Raw genomic sequence first — 20,000 nt, forward strand, 5'->3', positions numbered from 1 at the left:
ATGTCCATGCTGTGCTAACTTTTTGATTTCGATAATTTTTGGGGCGGGGCTACACGTGACGTCATCAGAATACCCGCGAGCAAGTTCCCCTCAAGTTTTGATATGTCACATGTCCATGTTGTGCTAACTTTTAGATTTCGCTAATTTTGGGGGCGGGGCTATACGTGACGTCATTTCCCCTCATCGTGCTGAGTGTTTTGATATATGACATGTGCATGTTGTGCTAACTTTTTGATTTTGCTTATTTTGGGGGCGGGGCTACACGTGACGTCAAGAGGTGTCGCTGTGCGAACATCGTTGGTCCGATCGCTTATAAAAGTCATAGCACACCTGTCCTCAATGAGCCGGTTGATTTGACATCTCATTCATGGGTCTAGGACAAAAGCTGCGGGACTAGTTACGTGCAGAAAAAGTGTCCGGAAGAAGAAGAATAATAACTAGAACGTACATTTCCTGAAGAAAATGTGAATGGTGCTTGCACGTGGCAAATCCCGGAGGCTAGTCGAGATGAGCATGTGACGTCATCTGAATACTCTTGAGGAAGTTTTCCTCATTGTGCTGAGTGTTTTGATATTTCACATGTCTATGTTGTGCTAATTTTTTATCTTCACGTGACATCACATGACATCACGTGACGTCATCAGAATACACGTGAGGAAGTTCCCCTCATTGTTGTGAGTGTTTTGATACGTCACATGCTCATGTTGTAAAAAGTTTTTTGATTTTGCATATTTTGGGGGTGGGGCTGCAGCACAACCGGAAGGCCAGTCGGTACTCCAATTTAAAAGTTTGTTCAGAGTATCACCCTAAAGGAGCTGGCCGTGTTTGGTGTAGATAGTTCGAAAGCTTGCCGAGTTATAAACCTCCAAAATTTATAATGGGAGTCTATGGGGAAAAAGGCCACTTTGAGACCCGGTACCGGAAGTACCGGTACTCGGATCACAGAAAAGTCATAGCACACCTCTCCTCAATGAGCCGGTCGATTTGACACGTCATTCATGGGTCTAGGACAAAAGCCGCGGGACAAGTTACACGTCGAAGTTTTGTCCGGCACAATAGTAATAATGTTGCTTTGCAAGCACCATTAATAACTAGAATGTACATTTCCTGAAGAAAATGTGAATGGTGCTTGCAAGTTCCCCTCATCGTGCTGAGTGTTTTGATATGTCACATGTCCATGTTGTGGTAATTTTTTTTTTCACGTGACATCACGTGAGGTCACGTGACGTCATCAGAATACACGTGAGGCAGTTCCCCTCATTGTTGTGAGTGTTTTGATATGTCACATGTTCATGTTGTAAAAAGTTTTTTGATTTTGCACATTTTGGGGGCAGGGCTGTGGCACAACTGGAAGGCCAGTCGGTACACCAATTTAAAAGTTTGTTCAGAGTATCACCCTAAAGCAGCTGGCCAAGTTTGGTGTAGATAGTTCGAAAGCTTGCTGAGTTATAAACCTCCAAAATTTATAATGGGAGTCTATGGGAAAAAAGGCCATTTTGAGACCCGGTACCGGAAGTACCGGTACTCGGATCGCTTATAAAAGTCATAGCACACCTCTCCTCAATGAGCCAGTCGATTTGACACATCATTCATGGGTCTAGGACAAAAGCTGCGGGACAAGTTATGCGCCGAAGTTTTGTCCAGCACAATAGTAATAATGTTGCTTTGCAAGCACCATTAATAATAATAAGTATGCAAGAGAACAATAATGTGCTTTGCAAGCACATTAATAATAACTAGAACGTACATTTCCTGAAGAAAACGTGAATGGTGCTTGCACGTGGCAAATCCCGGAGGCTAGTTGAGACGAGCATGTGACGTCATCTGAATACTCTTGAGGAAGTTTTCCTCATTGTTGTGAGTGTTTTGATATGTCACATGTCCATGTTGTAAAAAGTTTTTTGATTTTGCATATTTTGGGGGCGGGGCTGCATCACAACCGGAAGGCCAGTCGGTACACTAATTTAAGTTTGTTCAGAGTATCACCCTAAAGGAGCTGGCCGAGTTTGGTGTAGATAGTTCGAAAGCTTGCCGAGTTATAAACCTCCAAAGTTTATAATGGGAGTCTATGGGATAAAAGGCCAATTTGAGACCCCGTACCGGAAGTACCGGTACTCGGATCGCTTAAAAAAGTCATAGCACACCTCTCCTCAATGAGCCGGTCGATTTGACATGTCATTCATGGGTCTAGGAGAAAAGCTGTGGGACAAGTTACACGCCGTAGTTTTGTCCGGCACAATAGTAATAATGTTGCTTTGCAAGCACCATTAATAAGTATGCAAGAGAACAAGACTGTGCTTTGTACGGAAGCGTATTGCATTCACTTGAGGAAAAAAATCGACTCTGTTTTTCTGAATTAACGAGTTAATTACATGTATCTCAGAATTATTAGATAATTTTTCATGAATAAAAAAAATCTACTGTTTTTCTGAATTAACGAGTTAATTATCTCAGAATTATGAGAATTATTCATGAATAAAAAGTTTTTTTGCTGTTTTTATGAATTAATGAGTTAATTATCTCAGAATTATGAGATCATTTTTCATAAAAAAAAAAAAAAAAAAAAATTGTTCTGTTTTTCAAGTAATGTAACTTGAACCTCAACTTGTAACTTGTTTTTCAAGTCTTTAAGTAATATAAATGGTATTGTTATTAGTGCATCAACTTTGCGCAGACACCTCAAGACTTTGCGCCTGTTCAGACGAAAAGAACATGCGACGTTGCTGTGTTTCTCCAGGATCAGTTGAACCGATATGGTATGCTTCACGGTAGCCATATCACCATTCGTGAAAACCCGTCGATTGCACCATTGATGCAGATCCCATATGGTTTGAGTTTATCATATGAATCAACATGCCATAAAAGTTTCGGGCCTGGATTATGATACAAACGTTGCCGAAGACGATTCCGGCGCCTCAGTTGCACTCCATGGGGATCCAGTATTTTCAACAATTGCCTGGTTGTCTCTTGTGTCACCACATAGCCAGCCTGAATGCATTTCAGATGCATCATCTTATATCCGTGAAGCATATCATATCGGTTCAACTGATCCTGGAGAAACACAGCAACGTCAAGCAGATCAGAATGTTCTTTTCGTCTGAACAGGCGCAAAGTCTTGAGGTGTCTGCGCAAAGCTGACGCACTAATAACAATACCATTTATATTACTTAAAGACAGCAGTATCTCCCAATGTCTCAAACCCAAAGTAAAATAAAACCGGATTAAACTTGAAAGGCGGGACATGTTTACTTCCATGCAATCCACCTAAAATAAAGCTCCTGGCAGGATTTTGAGGGATCTCATTAATTCAGAAAAACCAGAACAATTAAATTTTTTTTTATGAAAAATGATCTCATAATTCTGAGATAATTAACTCATTAATTCATAAAAACAGAGGGAAAAAATGTTTTAAAAAAAATTCTCATAATTTTGAGAAGTGAAAACACCGGTAACTGAGATTAGATGAATGTTATGGGTGCCTGTTTAGATGACCTGTTCCTCTTTTTTCAATTATTACATCATTCAAATGGTACATTCAGATAGTATTTCAGTTTCATCTATATCCTGGATTTCTCTAGTTCAGGCAAGTACTTTGCTGCTGTTTATTGACAGATCTTCATATTTTTTCACATATTGATGCTATTGGTCAGTCCCCACGTGGGTCTGTTATTTTTACAAGTTATTAACCAATCTAAAGTCTTGAAAATAGCTTGAGCGCAAATCTCATAACTCCATTGGACACTTCAACTGTCCACCTCTTCCTCACTCCGTGGGAGAGCTTCGCGGCATATTTCTCCTCAAGAAGAGTCGCAACGAATCAACACGTCTTCTGAGGTAAATGTCTTCAAAACACTGGGCTCAAAGAAAAAAAAATCTTGACCCCCGCTAGTTCTGGTGCTCATCTGAGGACAGGAATTTAGCGCAAGACAATCCACTGCAACGCGGACTAAACCCTGTGCACTGCAGATAAGGTACAGCATTTTTTTAATTTCCTGAAAAATAACGGTTTTGGAGATATGAGGATTCCGCCCGACAGTGACGATATATAAACACACACACGCACACATATACAGTATGTGACTCCTGCTCCCTACTCCTATAATGGGAAACACAGAGCCACAGAACTCCACTGGTTATGCACCAAGGATACAAAAAGGATATAGTCAAGCAATGAGAACAAGAAGATCATACTGACCCTAGGTCAATCTCCTATAGGGCAAGAATTGAATAGCCAATTGGTTGGATGGGGCCAGTCCACTGGCCTGCCTATGTAATGTCTGAGTTAAAACCACATTCCGCCACAGTCCAGCTAAGAGCATGCTACATGGGGGTGGGGTGGAGTGCAGAGCTTTCATGATAGTTAATATTAGAGGGGTCAAAATGCATACACAACTGTCAGTTATTCTACATTAATACAGTTATCTAAACTCAAACAAAAAGTGGCATAATATTAAGCAATGTATTGTTATAAAGTATGTGAATAAATGAACAGGATAGTTTTTGCAACAATGTTGTAACAAAGACTCAGGTGTACATAATCTAGGGCACAAAACTTTGTGAAAATAAAATTAAATCTCAAAAACTAAAACACAATTAAACTTGATTTTCTCAAAAAATACAAATATAGAAATTTCCAAAAATCCAAAATATTATTAGATTTTCACACAAGTAATAAAAGCAGACTAAGTGAACCCAAACAATCTCAGACAAGTATTATATTTGGTAATTTTTTTTTCAAGAAAATGTTCCAATATTACACATCTGTAAGAGGCAAAAGTATTTGAAACTCTAAGATTAGCATTTAATTTCAAGGTCTAATTAGAGTCCATCTGATTTCAGTTAATGGAATGACAAGTCTCCATGAGTGACCTATTTTGTTTAAAGAAAAGTTATTAATGTCTTATGTTCATGATGGGAGATTTCTGATAACTTTATACTTTGTTGAGAACTTTATAACTTTGCTCACCAGGCTTGAAAAGGTTACAAAAGCATCTCTTAAGTGTTTGGACTCCAAAAATCTATAGTCAGACATATTTTGTACAAATGGAGGAAAATTAAGACCATTGCTACCCTCTCCAGAGGTGGTCAACCTACAAATATCACTCCAAAAGCAAGACATTTAATAGTCTGTTGGGTCAAAAAGAAACTCAGGGTAACTTCTAAGCAAAAGGCCTCTCATACTGGCTAATGTTAATGTTCATGAGTCTGCCATCAGGTGAACACTGAACAAGCTTGGTGTTCAAGGCAGAGTTACAAGGAGAAAGCCACTACTCTCCAAAAGGGGAAAAAAACAAAAAAACAAACAAACAAAAAAAAAACACTGATGCCCATGAAGTTCGCTAAAGATCATGCAGACAAGCCAGAGGACTACTGGAAAAATAATTTGTAGAGGAATGAGAAAAAAAATTTAACTTTTTGATTTAAAATGAGAAGCGTTATTTTTAGAGAAAGGAAAATACTGAATTCCAGGATAAGGACCTTGTACCTTCCGTGAAACATGGTGGTGGTATCATGCTTTGGGCATGTATTCAGAGCTGGAATTGGAAGTTTTGTGGTGGAATAAAATTTGTAAATATAAAAGCATTTTATCATCCTTGTATATATTGGGCTGATAGTAGTTAAAATGTATTATTTATGTTTAAAACAGTTCTCAGATATAGTTACAGTGGGGTGAAAAGGGCTTATTCCCCCTTCCTGATTTTTTTAGTTTTTGCATGTTTGTCACTAATGTTTCAGATCATCAAACAAATTTAAATATTAGTCAAAGATAACAAGTAAACACAAAATGCAGTTTTTAAATGAAGGTTTTTATTATTTAAAGGAAAACCAAACCTACATGGCACTGTATGATAAAGTGTTTGCCCCCAGTTAATATTTAAATTAGTTTGATGATCTGAAACATTAAATTGTGACAAACGTGCAAAAAAATAAAAAAAAATTAGGAAGGGGCCAACACTTTATCACACCACTGTAGGTGGTTAAAAATGAAAAGGATACAAATGCCTACATTTCTGTGTCTAATTTGACATTTCCATGATAATCACTTAGTTCGAACAAGAGTAATTTCACAGACAGTTGGATAATAAGATATTAGTTAGTTCATTCGGACCAGCATGACAAACATGCTGTATTAGCCATGTGTTATCGCTGTATAGGTTGATAAGAAAACAAAGCAAATTGATGTAAAAACGAATTAACAATGATGGAAGAGTAAATAAATGTCTGTTGGGTGGAGCATGAGCACAGCAGTTAGGTGGTGTCCTTTTTTGTTATATTATTGAGTTTTGATGAAGACCCTGACTATGGTTTTGGCTATCAAGCATCATCAGGTCATGTTGATGAAGGCAGCACAATTTATAATGTACACCGATTACGATGCATTTTATTTTGACAGTTATCATAACTTTCTTTAATGCTCTTCATCTCATGCTAATGATTTTCTTTTTTTTTGCAGGTTGTACAATACTACAGTAAAATTAACAAGATTCCATGCTTAGATTTTAGATTTTTAGCAACATTCTTAAATGTCCATTATTTTATTAATATGATGATTTAACTATGTGTGATCGTGCTAAGCGTTCCTCAAAAAGGTTATTTTGTTCGTATTGGGAATCATCTTAGATATAGTCATATAGTCAACTCGTAGTTGCATGTTTGTAGGCTGTAATTTTCAGACCAACATTTATGGTACCTTCTTATTAAACTATTATTAAACTAGAAAACACAATCCACAAGTTAAAAGACTTTTAATCCAGATGCACATAATGACATACATTCTTTCTGTTGAGAACCTGCCAGACGTAATTAAGCAAAAAGTAGGGTGGCTGCTATTGAGGTTAAAAACTCACTGCATGTACCTGCTTCTGCAGTAGACAAATTAATAAAAGAGCTACACTCTTTGTTGAACTCTGCTTCTATACCAGTTGTACGATCTACTATCTCAAATTATAGAGGAACTGATAGAAGAGCTTGCTTCTGCTGTATGCATAGTCAACCCTGTAGGAAAGTGTTCTGGAAAGGATGGGGTGTTATTATATTTATTATATAAAGCTGATTATATTTTAGATGCTAATAAGCACAGTACATTTCAATATATTCCAGTGTTACAGTCTTTACACCAGTTTCTGAACAAGGGGCACATTTCTGGTCAGGTGGTTAAAAATAAACTTGCACAGGAAAGATTTTAGTATCAAGTTTTATGTCTAATGATCATCGGTTTACGTCTATTCAAGATCTCCCCTCTGGCCATGCAGCTTCTAATATTAAAAAGCCTAGAGGAGCATAAGTGAATTACTACCCACAGCATCCCAAGGGGGAAACATCTGACAGTTTGGAGAAGGAACGAGTTGAGTTTTTGACAGAGGTCAATGACAAAATATTCAAGCAAAGATGGAGAGAACATTTTCTTGCAGAAGACAGGAAGTGTTTCTGGAGAAGCCTACGGTTACAGAGTTAAATAAAGAAATGCATTTGTGGACTTGACAACACATACTTTCTGAAAACAGTTTGCAGATTTTCCATGCTCCTAACAAAAAAAAAAACAGACAGTCTGTGCACGTGTCACATGTGTGGTCACTTGATTGTATCCGGTGTATAGCACAGAGACCAGAAAGAAGATGGATGTGGAGGAGATTGACACTGAACTGGTAGCCAAAAAAAAAAAACCTCTGTTATATGGCGTTATTTTGGCTTTAAGATTACAGAAATGAGGTACTGTACAAAATTTGCTAAATTAAAATTGCAAAATCACATGGCAATACGACAAATTTTTTATCAGGACCTGAAACAACACTGAGAAATGTGATGAATGCATGACAGAGAAAACCAAGATTAGTAAAGAGACAGCCTAAGGAAACAAGGCACAAGCTGCTACCCAAACAAAACAAAACATAACTACAGCTGTGTTCGAATAAATAAAGAAATCACAGACTCCATAATGCACTGCTTGACAAAAGACATGTTGCCCATACACATCATTAGTAAAGTGGGATTTCAGAAAATGATCCGCACACTGGACAAGAGGTACCAGCTACGCTCACGAAATTATTTCTCTCAAGTAGTGATCCCTAATCTACGTGAAAAGGCTACGTGACATTCTTTTCAACTACTACAGACCTGTGGTAAAGCAGGACAAGTAAACCATATTTTAGGTTGATTGTGCACTTTGTCGACTAGTTTGAACTGAAAAGCCACTGCCTACAAACATCATATTTCCATGATGACCACGCTGGAGAAATCTAAGAGAGGCACCAGCTGCGTGGGAGCCCTGTGAGTAGCGTCAGGTCACTATCACAACAGACAATGGCACCAAAACTGTCCAAAACAGTGAAGCTTAATCAGTGGACTAGAATCCAGTGTTTTGGGCATAGACATCATTTGGCCATTGGAAGTTAAACTGATTTTATATTTTGTGACATGACGTGACATGCCTTGCTCAAGTCGTGGCCTTATTATAAAAAATATTTTAAATACAAATGTAAATTTCTGTGTGCTACACAGTGGCCTATTTATGCTATTAACATGGAATTGGGCATACTAATGCTACTGTGCCACTGGGATATGCAGGTTGATTGTGGGCCATTTCTTCCATAGTTGGAATGAAAGAGTGGCCTTGAGGGAAGCACAACGAGAGCCCAAACTTTCAGAGCATGCCATGGTGACAGACTGCCCAACAAAATGGGGTTCCACTCAGCAACAAAGTACGTTGTCCAAGGTTCTCTCTACAGACCGCAAAGTGCGACACCTACTCCCTTCATGGCAATTCCTGGAGGTATTGAACCCTGTAAACAAGGCACTAAGCCCACACCATTACTTCATGGATGCCTTATCAGGTGAACGTTATGTGAGCATATCTTGCATGAAGCCTGCTCTGTATCTTCTGAAAACCTTGGTGCTGGCTGAAAATGAAGCAGACACTGACCTGACCATATTTATTGTTGAGGTAGCTAAGAATTTTTGATTTCAGTGATTTGAAGGCATGCAGGACTTGCTAAACTTGACCACTTTTCTAGACCCAAGGTTCCAAACACAATACATCTCTACAAAAGTGACCCAGGCCTTAAAGGAAGGAGCCATCTTGCAGTTGATAGCAAGTGTACTTAAACTAGTAAAAATTCCATGCAACAAATTTCTGAATTGTGCATTTTCAGTTTCAGAAAATTCACCAGCAGCAGATTGTTGGCCAAAGAACTGCAGTGATGGAGAATGATAGCCTAAAAATGGATAGTCCATCCGCTGCTAAAGCCAAGAAGAAAACTCTGGCCAGTTTCTTCAAGGAAACTGCATGCACAACAGCAGATAGCTTCATTGTCAACCAAATTTGATCCTATGGCACAGATAAGAGAAGCAGTGGTTGCTGAGCATAACGTTTACATTTACATGCCATGTGTAGACCATGGAGAACATCCACTGAGATAGTGAAAATTCCACAAAGTAAACTTCAATAGGCTATGCAAATTAGAACATAGAAGATATTTGGGCATACAAGCAATAAGCTCTGCATCAAAGAGAAAAAAAAACTGCCGTACTGGTGCACTGACTTTTCCTCTTTTATTTACAATTTCTTCACTCGCTGCGGCTCATTTTCTGCTTATCAGTTGCCGGTTACTAAAGAGGAATCCAGCACGAGACAACGATATGGCGCAACCAGACATGATACTGTTACATGATTGGCTGTTAGAGTGTCACTCCCCAAGTTGCTAGGTTACCAGAGAGTGGGTGCCTTTGTTAATGCAACCAAACCTGCTTCGTAACCTCTGTTTTCTTCCGACGAAGAATAAAAAATATCAAACGTTTTATCAAGCACATTTTGTATCGCTATCGATCACGTGTCAATTGTGATACATATCGTTATCGTTTTATCGCCCAGCCCTAATAAAGAGTATATGTTACATCCTGCATAATTGTCCCTGTTTGGACAAAATGTCCAAAAAAAGGATCAGTACTCTGTAACCAAATCTCACAGAACTAGAGGAAAAAAAATAGACTTCATACAGACATAACAATAAATTTGCTCTTTCCTTTGGTATTTTGAGATTATAAATCATATTTCAATACAAAATAGGGCTGGGCGATATGGCTGAAAACTGTATCATGATATCAGTGTTCCATATCGGTCAATATCGATAATTATTGATATTTGTTATGACCCATTTAAAATAAGGACCAGGAGAAATATATATTACATTTAAACATTTTTATTTTAAACTTAACCTTCCTCTGATCATAATCCCCTCAGTTATTAAGACAGAACCAACAACCATGGAAAACTCAAATAATTAAAATATAAACATAAGTCACAATGAACACTTAACAATTATCTCTTAACATTTAAGGTGCAAAATGAAAGAAAATGTAAGAAATGCTTAATAAAGTGAAATAAAATAGTGCAAAGTGTTAAATATAAACATAGAGCTCAGCGATGCTTCTGGTCTGGACAGCATTGCTTTAAGAGTGTGTGTATGTGGGTTAGTGCTAGAGACAGAATCACATCAACTTAACTTTACTGTTATTTGCTCTTGCTGACATCAAACTTGAAGGGAACACAAGTTTACCTGATTGCTGTTCTCGCATTTCACTCTCATTTTGTTTCTTTTTTCTCTTTTCATGGCCAGATGGATAGCTCTGCTTCATATTGTCATCTACACAGTAAACATTAACACACACTGTAAAATGAGGCCCTACGCAACTTGCGTAGTGAGCGTATAGGGCCGATCGGCTCTGTGTGTGTGTGTTACTGCTGCTTGTGCGGTGTTGCAGCTACAGATGTTGTTGGTTGAATACGGCTGTGCTCCAAAGGGTGAGCGCGCTTAAGGTGGTAAATCAAGTTCGTGGTATTACCAGTCTTGGCGGGGACGACGGTCTTGCATAATTTGCAGACGACATTGGTCTGACTACAGTCAGACTTATAATATCCAAAAAAAATGCCATACTGGCCAGCCGACTTTTCCTCTTTTATTTACAATTTCCTCGCTCGCTGCAGAATTCATTTTCTGCTTATCAGTCGCCGGTTACTGAAGAGGAATCCAGCAGCCCAGCACGAGACAACGATAGGGCACAACCAAACTTGATACTGTTACATGATTGCTGTTAACGTGTCACTCCCTAAGTTGCGAGGTTACCAGAGAGTGAGTGACTTTGTTAATGCAACCAAACTTGCTTCGCAACCTTGGTTTTCTTCTTTCTACGAAGAATAAAAAATATTGAACGTTTTATCGAACACATTTTTTATTGATATCGATCACGTGTCTATTGCGATACATATCGTTATCGTTTTATCGCCCAGCCCGATTACAAACCTCTGCTCATTTCTTGTAATCCTATGTCTGTGTTGCTTAAAAAGACTATTGTTTGTTGTCAATGCTCTTTTCTGTGTCTGGGAGAGCCTTACAATACAAAGAAGGCGATTGCCCATCACCCCTGACACACTAACTTTTCTTTGCTTCAAATGACAAATCTGGGGCTTGCTATTCGATTCTATCGGCTGAAACCTTTCCATAGGCAGGTGAAGCATCCAAATCGACCAAAGGAATCTGGAGCAAATGCTAATTGGAAAAAAAAAGAAAAGCTAGATTTAGCAACAAAAATACAGTGTGATTTTGTTTTTAATCGACAGCTCATCTGAATAGCCACAAGGAATACCTTATAGCAGCTGAAAGGTATATAAACAATTATTATGGACTATTATGGATTAGCTTTGTGTATTTGGGGCAAAGTTATCGCTGTTTTTATTTGCAGAAGTACTGGCATGCTCTCAGAGATTACTTCAACCCGGAAGCATGTTCAGCTGTGGCATGATGCAGGTAATTTTAACTAATGTATAGTGGTGAAGAGATTCCAAAACAAACCCTAAATAGTAATATTTGGGTTGAATGAATACCTATATAGATGCATAAATCAAATAAATAAATATTTTATAGTTTAGTAGCTGAGAAACTATACAGATACAGAGGTGTGCCAATATGGAACACTGGAGAGTGCACCTAAACATTCCACTACAAAAACCTCTATATAATACCTCTGATGCACAAGATAAATCAAACTTGAAACAGTTAATGGTGAGAGGTTATAAAATAGATATCTTGGGTTTTTAGTTTTTCACTACATGAATTAGAGATATGCTCTCCAAAATTGTAAAATTATCAGGCAGAAGCTTTTTTTGTTGTGTTCCATCTTCTCTTACTCTGACCTGATAATATATACTTTTATTAACACTTCTGTAGTAAACACTTCTGTAGCACTTCTGTAATTTATCTATTATATAAATTATAAATCTCTGATACACAACAGATAAATCAATAAATCTAAAAACAGTTAATGGTGAGATGTTATAAAATATATATTTTTTTAGGTTTTTAGGCTTCATTTGAATGAATTCAATGAGAAATAATCTCTAAATTTGACAGGTGGAAGGTTTTCCATTTGCTGTGTTCCATCTTCTCTTACTTTGAACTGATATATGTACACACTTCTGCAGCAATATCACATAGTATTTTCATTTTGGTGTTAGAATTATTCAAATTCACCTTGTATTTTTTGAGATATACTCATTTGAAATTGCATATTTATCGACAATTGAGCATGGTGTTTTCAAGATGCCACAAAAATAGGCCTCTTATAGTGCAAAGTGATGTGCAAACTAGTGTTTTTTCCCCTTTAACTTGAAATTGATTTGTCAATTGTGCACGGACATTGACATTGTATTCCATTGCATATGTGAGTATTGTTAATAATAATAATAATAATAATAATAAGTAATAATAATAACAATAATAATAAGAATATTGCTATTATTATTAATAATTGTTGTTATTATTAATAATAACAATAATAATAATAATAATAATAATGTTATTATTTTGATTTTTTTAATGATCTGCTTTTTACCAGAATGATCTTGAATTTGGAATAAAGCAAGACCTGAGACATTTATTTTGAGAGTATAACTTATTAGAGTGTAATACATTTTAGTTGAAATCAGTAATTAAACGTTGTTTTAAAGTAAATAAACTTTAGTTAACTTAACCAGAAATGTTATGCCAATTATTGTTGTTTATGTCTGTCTAAAGTGGATAAGATTAATTGGCTTAGAGTAAAGTGCTTTCGGGAAATTCCAGGAAATAATTAAAAGGAAAATTCTCTCATTGGGTCAAGATGCATCTTGCTCTTGGTTTTGATTTGAATAGATTAAGTTGAGATAACACTATTCAAATGTGTGATAATTATATTAAGTTAGACCAACAATTTATTTTTTTTGAGTGATGATGGTACAATAAACTCATAATTATGCCAGTGAATTCTAAAGGAATAGAACTGAATCTTAAGAAGAAGTAAGTCACACACCAAGACAATGACCACAATCAGCCAAGTCTGTTTACCAAAGAATGATTAAAGAGGAAGAAAGATAATTTTTTGGAATGGCCAAGTCAAAGTCCTGACCTTAATCTAAAATAAAATTGTGAAATGACCTTGTAACAGTGCACTTTCATAAGCACACATTGAATTTGTATTTCTAATAAATGGCATAGTTTATAAGGAGGCAAGGTAGTGGTAAGAGCGGCCACAACAAAGATGGCGCCTATGTTGGTCCGCACCGGAATCCCGGAAGCATGTTGACGTAGGTGCTAGAGGCGTTTAAAAGAGCCATGACGGAGATAACTTAGAGAGAACAGTTCTCCGGAAGTCTCCTTCTAAAAACGCCAAGTTATTGTGTGTCGCGGCGGAAGGTCTGCTACGTCGGCGAACGGATGCTAATTCTATTCCGTGAATTCATGGGTATTCACATTGGGAATGGAATTAAATGAATGAAGATTAACACGGACGGGATTATTGAGAGCTGTTCTTTAATTCACGAAAGCTGGTGGAGTTGTGAGTATGTGTAAGACTTTGCTTGACCACTTTGGTTGACACTGGAAGCAGTGGATTGAGTGCCATTAGTGATGAACTGATGACTGTGACTTACCTCTATTTTCTAAATGTACAATCCTTCAAATTCCAGACTACTTTTGCTGTTGATGATGATGTTGGTGTTTATGCTGGTGTTTATTGTTAAAAAATTGTGTTATGTGGTGTGATGGAATTGGTGCACTGTTATTATTGAATACACTGAATATTGCATTATGGTGAAAAGTTTGTGTTTCTTCCTTATTTGGTTTACTCTTCTAAGATTTGGGATATGTGTGATGATTATGCCTTAAGATACATGTGTCCTTTGTTCACTCTCCTTCTGACTGGACTAACAATCCTTACTATAATTGACAGAGTATTTATCTCTGTCTGGCACCCCAGCATACCTTTAAGAGGGACAGTGTTACAACCTGAAGCAAGCAGTTCATGTGAGGACACCCACCAAAATCCCAGTGTTGAAGGTTCTTCTGTACTATGAAATATGATACAATTTATTATGTTGGCTTTGTAGAAGCCAACATTCTGATTTCCTGTTTAAGCTTAGACAAAAATATATCAAGAGTAACTCCTCCTAGGGCTTTCGAACCACATGCACCAAATTCAGATATGTTATAGACCCTGGTCTGATGTTTGTTGCTATTACTTTCCTAAGCGATCCGAGTTCCGGTACCGGGTCTCAAAATGGCCTTTTTTTCCCCATAGACTCCCATTATAAATTTTGGATGTTTATAACTCGGCAAGCTTTCGAACTATCTACACCAAACTTGGCCAGCTCCTTTAGGGTGATACTCTGAACAAAGTTTTAAATTGGTGTACCGACTGGCCTTTCGGTTGTGCCACAGCCCCGCCCCCAATATATGCAAAATCAAAAAACTTTTTACAACATGGACATGTGACATATCAAAACACTCAGGACAATGAGGGGAACTTCCTCACATGTATTCTGATGATGTCACATGCTCCTCTCCTCTTGCATCCAAATGTTTTTGCATGCTAGTTTTTGCATGCTCCACTAGATTTCACAAGTTTTATGTCCACTTGCATCCAAAAGTAACACTAACCCTTATGTCCACTCGCCTGCAAAAAGCACCAGCCTTTGCGAATACTTGCCTCGTCAAAGCCGACATCAAAGTTTGTCGCAACAAACTTCACAAATCTAGTTTGTTTTTACTTGTTTACTTTTAGGACTTCTGATCTAGAAAATCTGATTATGTTTTGGGTCATATTTATGCAGAAATATAGGAATATCTAAAAGGTTCACAAACTTTCAAGTAACACTGTACATGTATGTTGCTTATATATTATTGTAGCAGAACATGGGTTTAATATAGTGTAATGACAGTAGTGCTATTAATATGCTACAAGTAACTGAAATAAGAACAATGTTCATGTCATGTAAAAACATCTATATGGTCATAAAAAGGCATCGGACCTCTAAGAGTTAAACAGTATCAGAGTTTGAGAGCAGCTGACATGAGCATGCAGTACAATATCTTACACTGAACAGTACTTTAAAACAAGCAATTTCAACCCCCATGTTTTCACACATGATGAGAGGACCACATTATAGTTAAGTTATAGTATATACCCCAAAGCTGTTTTGGAGATATACCCCAACCTGTCTAACAATCACAATTAACTCTCATCAAATGTGCTCAGCACATTGCACTTACAATTTTTCCTGCTTCCTAGTTTACCCTACCCCTTGACAGGTGCCTTTGTAATGAGATAATCTATGTCATTTACTTCACTTGTCAGTGGGTTTAATGTTATGGCTGATCTGTGTAAATAATTCAGCCTGTTCAAGCACCTTCTTAAAGAATAAAACCCTTATTCTAACTTAAAAATATAATGCAGAATTTTATTAGAGGCACAAAAGCAATTTCAAGTCTTATTAAACAATTTCTGGGTCACCACAAACCTTTTAGCCAAACAGTCAGCATTTTTCTGACACATGTACGCAAGATATACAGGCAGGATAGATTTTGCCACATAGGTTGTGGGAGTACTGCATGCTAGCACATCTCTGCCTTGCAATGCAAACACATGTTTATATATACACATGTAAACAGACATCTTTACAGACCATTTTAAGAATTTAAACAATAACAAATACGTTGCAATGTGTCAGAAACATGTCTAGTCCTGAAGCATTTCCGGTTACAACATTTTTAAATCATATGTTTGTCTAAATAAAAAAAAAAAAATAAAAAAACTTTTTAAGTCTGACTCAAGCTGATTGATTATAGTATTTGCAAAAACTCAAAATAAACAATAAATTGGAAATACCAGACCGTCTAAATATTACTGATTTTTTAACTTAAAGTAAAAACCTATACCGTTTACCTCATTAACGTACCAGATGTGTATAATTATCTGGTTGAAACTGAGTGCATCTATATAGGAAAAGTTGTAAAAGCTTAACGCAGTCTGGATAATTCTAACTATTTTCTAACCAGAAAAGTTGGGAACATCAGCTCCAACAGTGTGGATGACATTTATCCTATCTGTGGTGAAGGTGGAGCAAGTCAAACTGTATCAAAAACTTGCATGGTTCGTCATTAAAGTTACTGGGGAGTAGGGGTGGGCGGAATGACCAAAAATCTGTTTCACGGAATAAGTTATTTTATTTCACGGTAGTGGTATATATCACAGAATAATATTTTTTCAGGTAAATCAACAAAAGGAACGTGCTTAATATATTAAATACCACTTTAACGTGTTAGAATAGGAATAGGCTTTCTCGTCTTATTTTATTAATTTTTCTTTTATTTAGCAGTAGTAGTGAATGAGACTCTCAACTTTTAGATCAACCTCATTTTTAGATGATAAAACAAGTTACTCATGCTAGCATGGCTAACGGTTACATTCGTGTGACACAGTTTGCAAATCACATTTGTCTGCTCTTTGTCAGCCTTTGTAAACCCGAATCAAGTCCATACCACTGATGTCGCGCCTCGTTTCACAACAATTTCCTCCTCCTGCTCATGATTGGTTTGTGGGATTTCTTTACCAGCATACATGTCTTTCTCCATGTTTTTCTTCTTATCTACGCTTATGTGCCGCTTCTCAATCGTTCTCAGATTCAGGCGTGCTACACGTGAGGTTAACCACGCCCACTAATTTGAATTTCATGGTATGCACGGAATAGAAAAACCTGTAACGGTGGACATTTTATTCCGCGGAAACGGAATATACCGTCATACTGCCCAGCCCTACTGTGGAGTGGATATTGCACTTGCATGGCTGGGTCAGTTGCATATATAAGCAATTAATAAATTACTGACTGTATGCAAGTAAAATAATTATGTGCCATTATTGCGAATTACGAACATAAAAAAGGGTTTGGTGAAATTTGTTGCCCTGTTGTTGTGTTCCAGAATCGTGTGTGGTCACGAATAATCAATAAGGTGCAAGCAATACACTAGTTGCTACAGTGTTTTATTTTTAATATTCTGATGCTTAGACTTATGTTGCTGTTTTAACTACAAATATAAACTTGTTGATAAGTTTTTAATCGCACAATAAAATAAAGGATCGTAATCTCAATGTGTATAAATGCTCTCCTGCCTATGTTTTGTATATGAGCAACAACTATCCGGAAACGTTCAAGGACTAAAGGCTAGTGATGGCCGGTACTTGAACGAATCGTTCTTTTGAACCGGTTCTTTTTAGTGAACTGGATGAACCAGTTCACCAAATCGGACTGATTCGTTCTAAACAGTTAGCGTCTTGAGTCAGCGCTGAGCCACAAGTTACTAAGGTTACTCACTTTCGGTCATGCCTGACAGCACCTCCGACTCTAAATAAACTAATATCCTGGAGTATAAGTAACTCCTGTACACTAAACTGAGACGTTGTGCTGAGAGAACTGTGAGCTCGAGCTGTTGATACTGCGCATGCGTGAATCACTGAACCGATACAGCGAATCATCAGTACAGAACTGAGAACTGTTCCTTTCGGACGCCTACGAGAACCAATGAGCTGTTGATACTGCGCATGCTTGAATCACTGAACTGATACAGCTAATCATCAGTACACTGAACTGAGAACTGTTTCTTTCGGACGCGTCCGAGAACCGATGAGCTGTTGAATCTGCGCATGCTTGAATCACTGAACTGATACAGCGAATCATCAGTACACTGAACTGAGAACTGTTTCTTTCAGATGCGTCCAACATACTGAGAACCGATGAGCTGTTGTTACTGCGCATGTGTAAATCACTGAACTGATACAGCAACAAATGTAAATGGTTATGATTTAATATCTTATCAACGTATTAGTGTTTAACTCAGTTGCATTAGTTTTTGAAACAACTAATGGAGCGAAAGAAACATTTCAAAATTCTACTTTTTTTTGTAAGTTTTTGTAAGTTGATGATTAGTTTATTAACTTTATATCTTTAAGATACGTAAAACACCCACGTTTGCACATCAGTGCCTGTACTGGGTGTTGTAGTTGCAAAACTTAAATGTAAGAAACGTATTCAACTAAAGTTATGATGACAAAGAACTTTTAAAATGTGTTAAATTGTATTAATATCTGCCGGCAGCGGCGGGATGAAGGAATTTATGTCATTACGTCATTTTGAATTATGTCATTACGTACGGACGTAAAAGAACTGGTGAATTGAATTATTGAACTGGATCATTAAAACGAACTGTCCTAAAGAACCGGTTAGCGGAAAAGAACCGAACTTCCCATCACTACTAAAGACGTCACTTCCGTAAACCCACGTCGTTGAAATGGTCTATAAAACAAGTCTACTTCTCCAAGTAATCGCGAAATAATAAATATGAGACTTATAAATAGTACAGTTTAGCACATTTAACACAATATACACGTAAGATATCGGAGAAATCACTGTCCGATTTGTGTAAACAGGTGCCGTATCCGGAAATACTTATGCCAAATGCTGATGCAGTGGAAGGGAAGGGAATGGGAATTATAAATTACTGTTTTTTACTTTGAAAACATTGGAGCAAATTATACACATATACATTTGGTTGAGCCCTGCGATGGGTTGGCACTCCGTCCAGGGTGTATCCTGCCTTGATGCCCGATGACGCCTGAGATAGGCACAGGCTCCCCGTGACCCGAGGTAGTTCGGATAAGCGGTAGAAAATGAGTGAGTGAGTGAGACATTTTTTTGAGACATATAGTTAGAAAATAGACAGCCAATCATACGTACCCATCATGTAACACTTTTGTCCATTGTATTTTTTTAAACCATGTTTTTTCGGTTGCCGCTTTGGCATTTGTAACACAACTAAGTGTTATAACCATAATGATTCGAATATCTGTGTTAAATATTCAGTTAAGTAGTTATCTAAGCTGAGGGCATTTATTTGAAACTCACCTGCATACACCGAGTTCTTATCAATACCATGTATTTCATCTCCAATTATGCAAACTTGCTTATCTGTAGTTTTGATGAAGTAATCTTTTAATTCCTGAGCTCGACGACTTTTGCCGCTGCAAGGAAATCCACATATTATAATTAAGGGCATTTTCTCCCAATATGATTTTGGCTAACAAACAGATCTAACACACTTCTCTGTATTCTTAATTTACACCAGACCAAAGCGGAAACTGTGATAATCTCTGAATAACACGGAAGTAAGCCACGTCATTAGTTACATCATTCATTGGCTTCAGCTTATTGGTTGGACAAGACACAAGACACAATACACCCCCCTCCCCCCAAGAAATATGAACATTATGCGCGTCCGCCGCCTTCACACTGCACACGATAAACCGGAAGTCATTCATTTCCTATGGAGAGTCGCAAGGTCGCTGCGTGAGGTGCCGACCATCTGCGGATCCGTGATTTTCGGATCCGATTTGAGCGTTGGATCCGTTAAAAAAATTGAACTTGTGCGACTACACCGCATCCGATATGCCGACCGGATGTGATGTATGTTGTCCTATCAGTGTGCGCGAGGTGATAAGAATTATTGAAAAGTATTAATATTAACTTAGGTAATTTTTAAACTTTACCAAAAACAATCTTTTTGTTTTAAATACATTGTTATTGATAAAAAAGGTAATAAATTATTAATATTTATATTGTATTATTTTTAATGTTGTGTCCA

General features: G+C 37.3%; 1 protein-coding gene across 2 annotated transcripts in view; it reads right to left on the reverse strand.

Annotated features, from left to right (window-relative positions):
* The window catches only part of kti12 (KTI12 chromatin associated homolog), a 53,541-nt gene extending 34,025 nt beyond the window's left edge, over positions 1–19,516 (reverse strand). Inside the window, exon 1 of one of the 2 annotated variants that reach the window (XM_060877728.1) lies at positions 19,265–19,516. In XM_060877728.1, coding sequence (XP_060733711.1) covers positions 19,265–19,415 — 151 coding nt within the window. In that variant the 5' untranslated portion in view covers positions 19,416–19,516. The remainder of the gene's footprint in view (positions 1–19,264) is intronic. The other variant, XM_060877727.1, reaches the window with a different exon arrangement.
* Positions 19,517–20,000: the final 484 nt, after the last annotated feature.

This window comes from Tachysurus vachellii, chromosome 9 (assembly GCF_030014155.1).
Source record: "Tachysurus vachellii isolate PV-2020 chromosome 9, HZAU_Pvac_v1, whole genome shotgun sequence".
NCBI classification, from domain to species: Eukaryota; Metazoa; Chordata; class Actinopteri; order Siluriformes; family Bagridae; genus Tachysurus; species Tachysurus vachellii.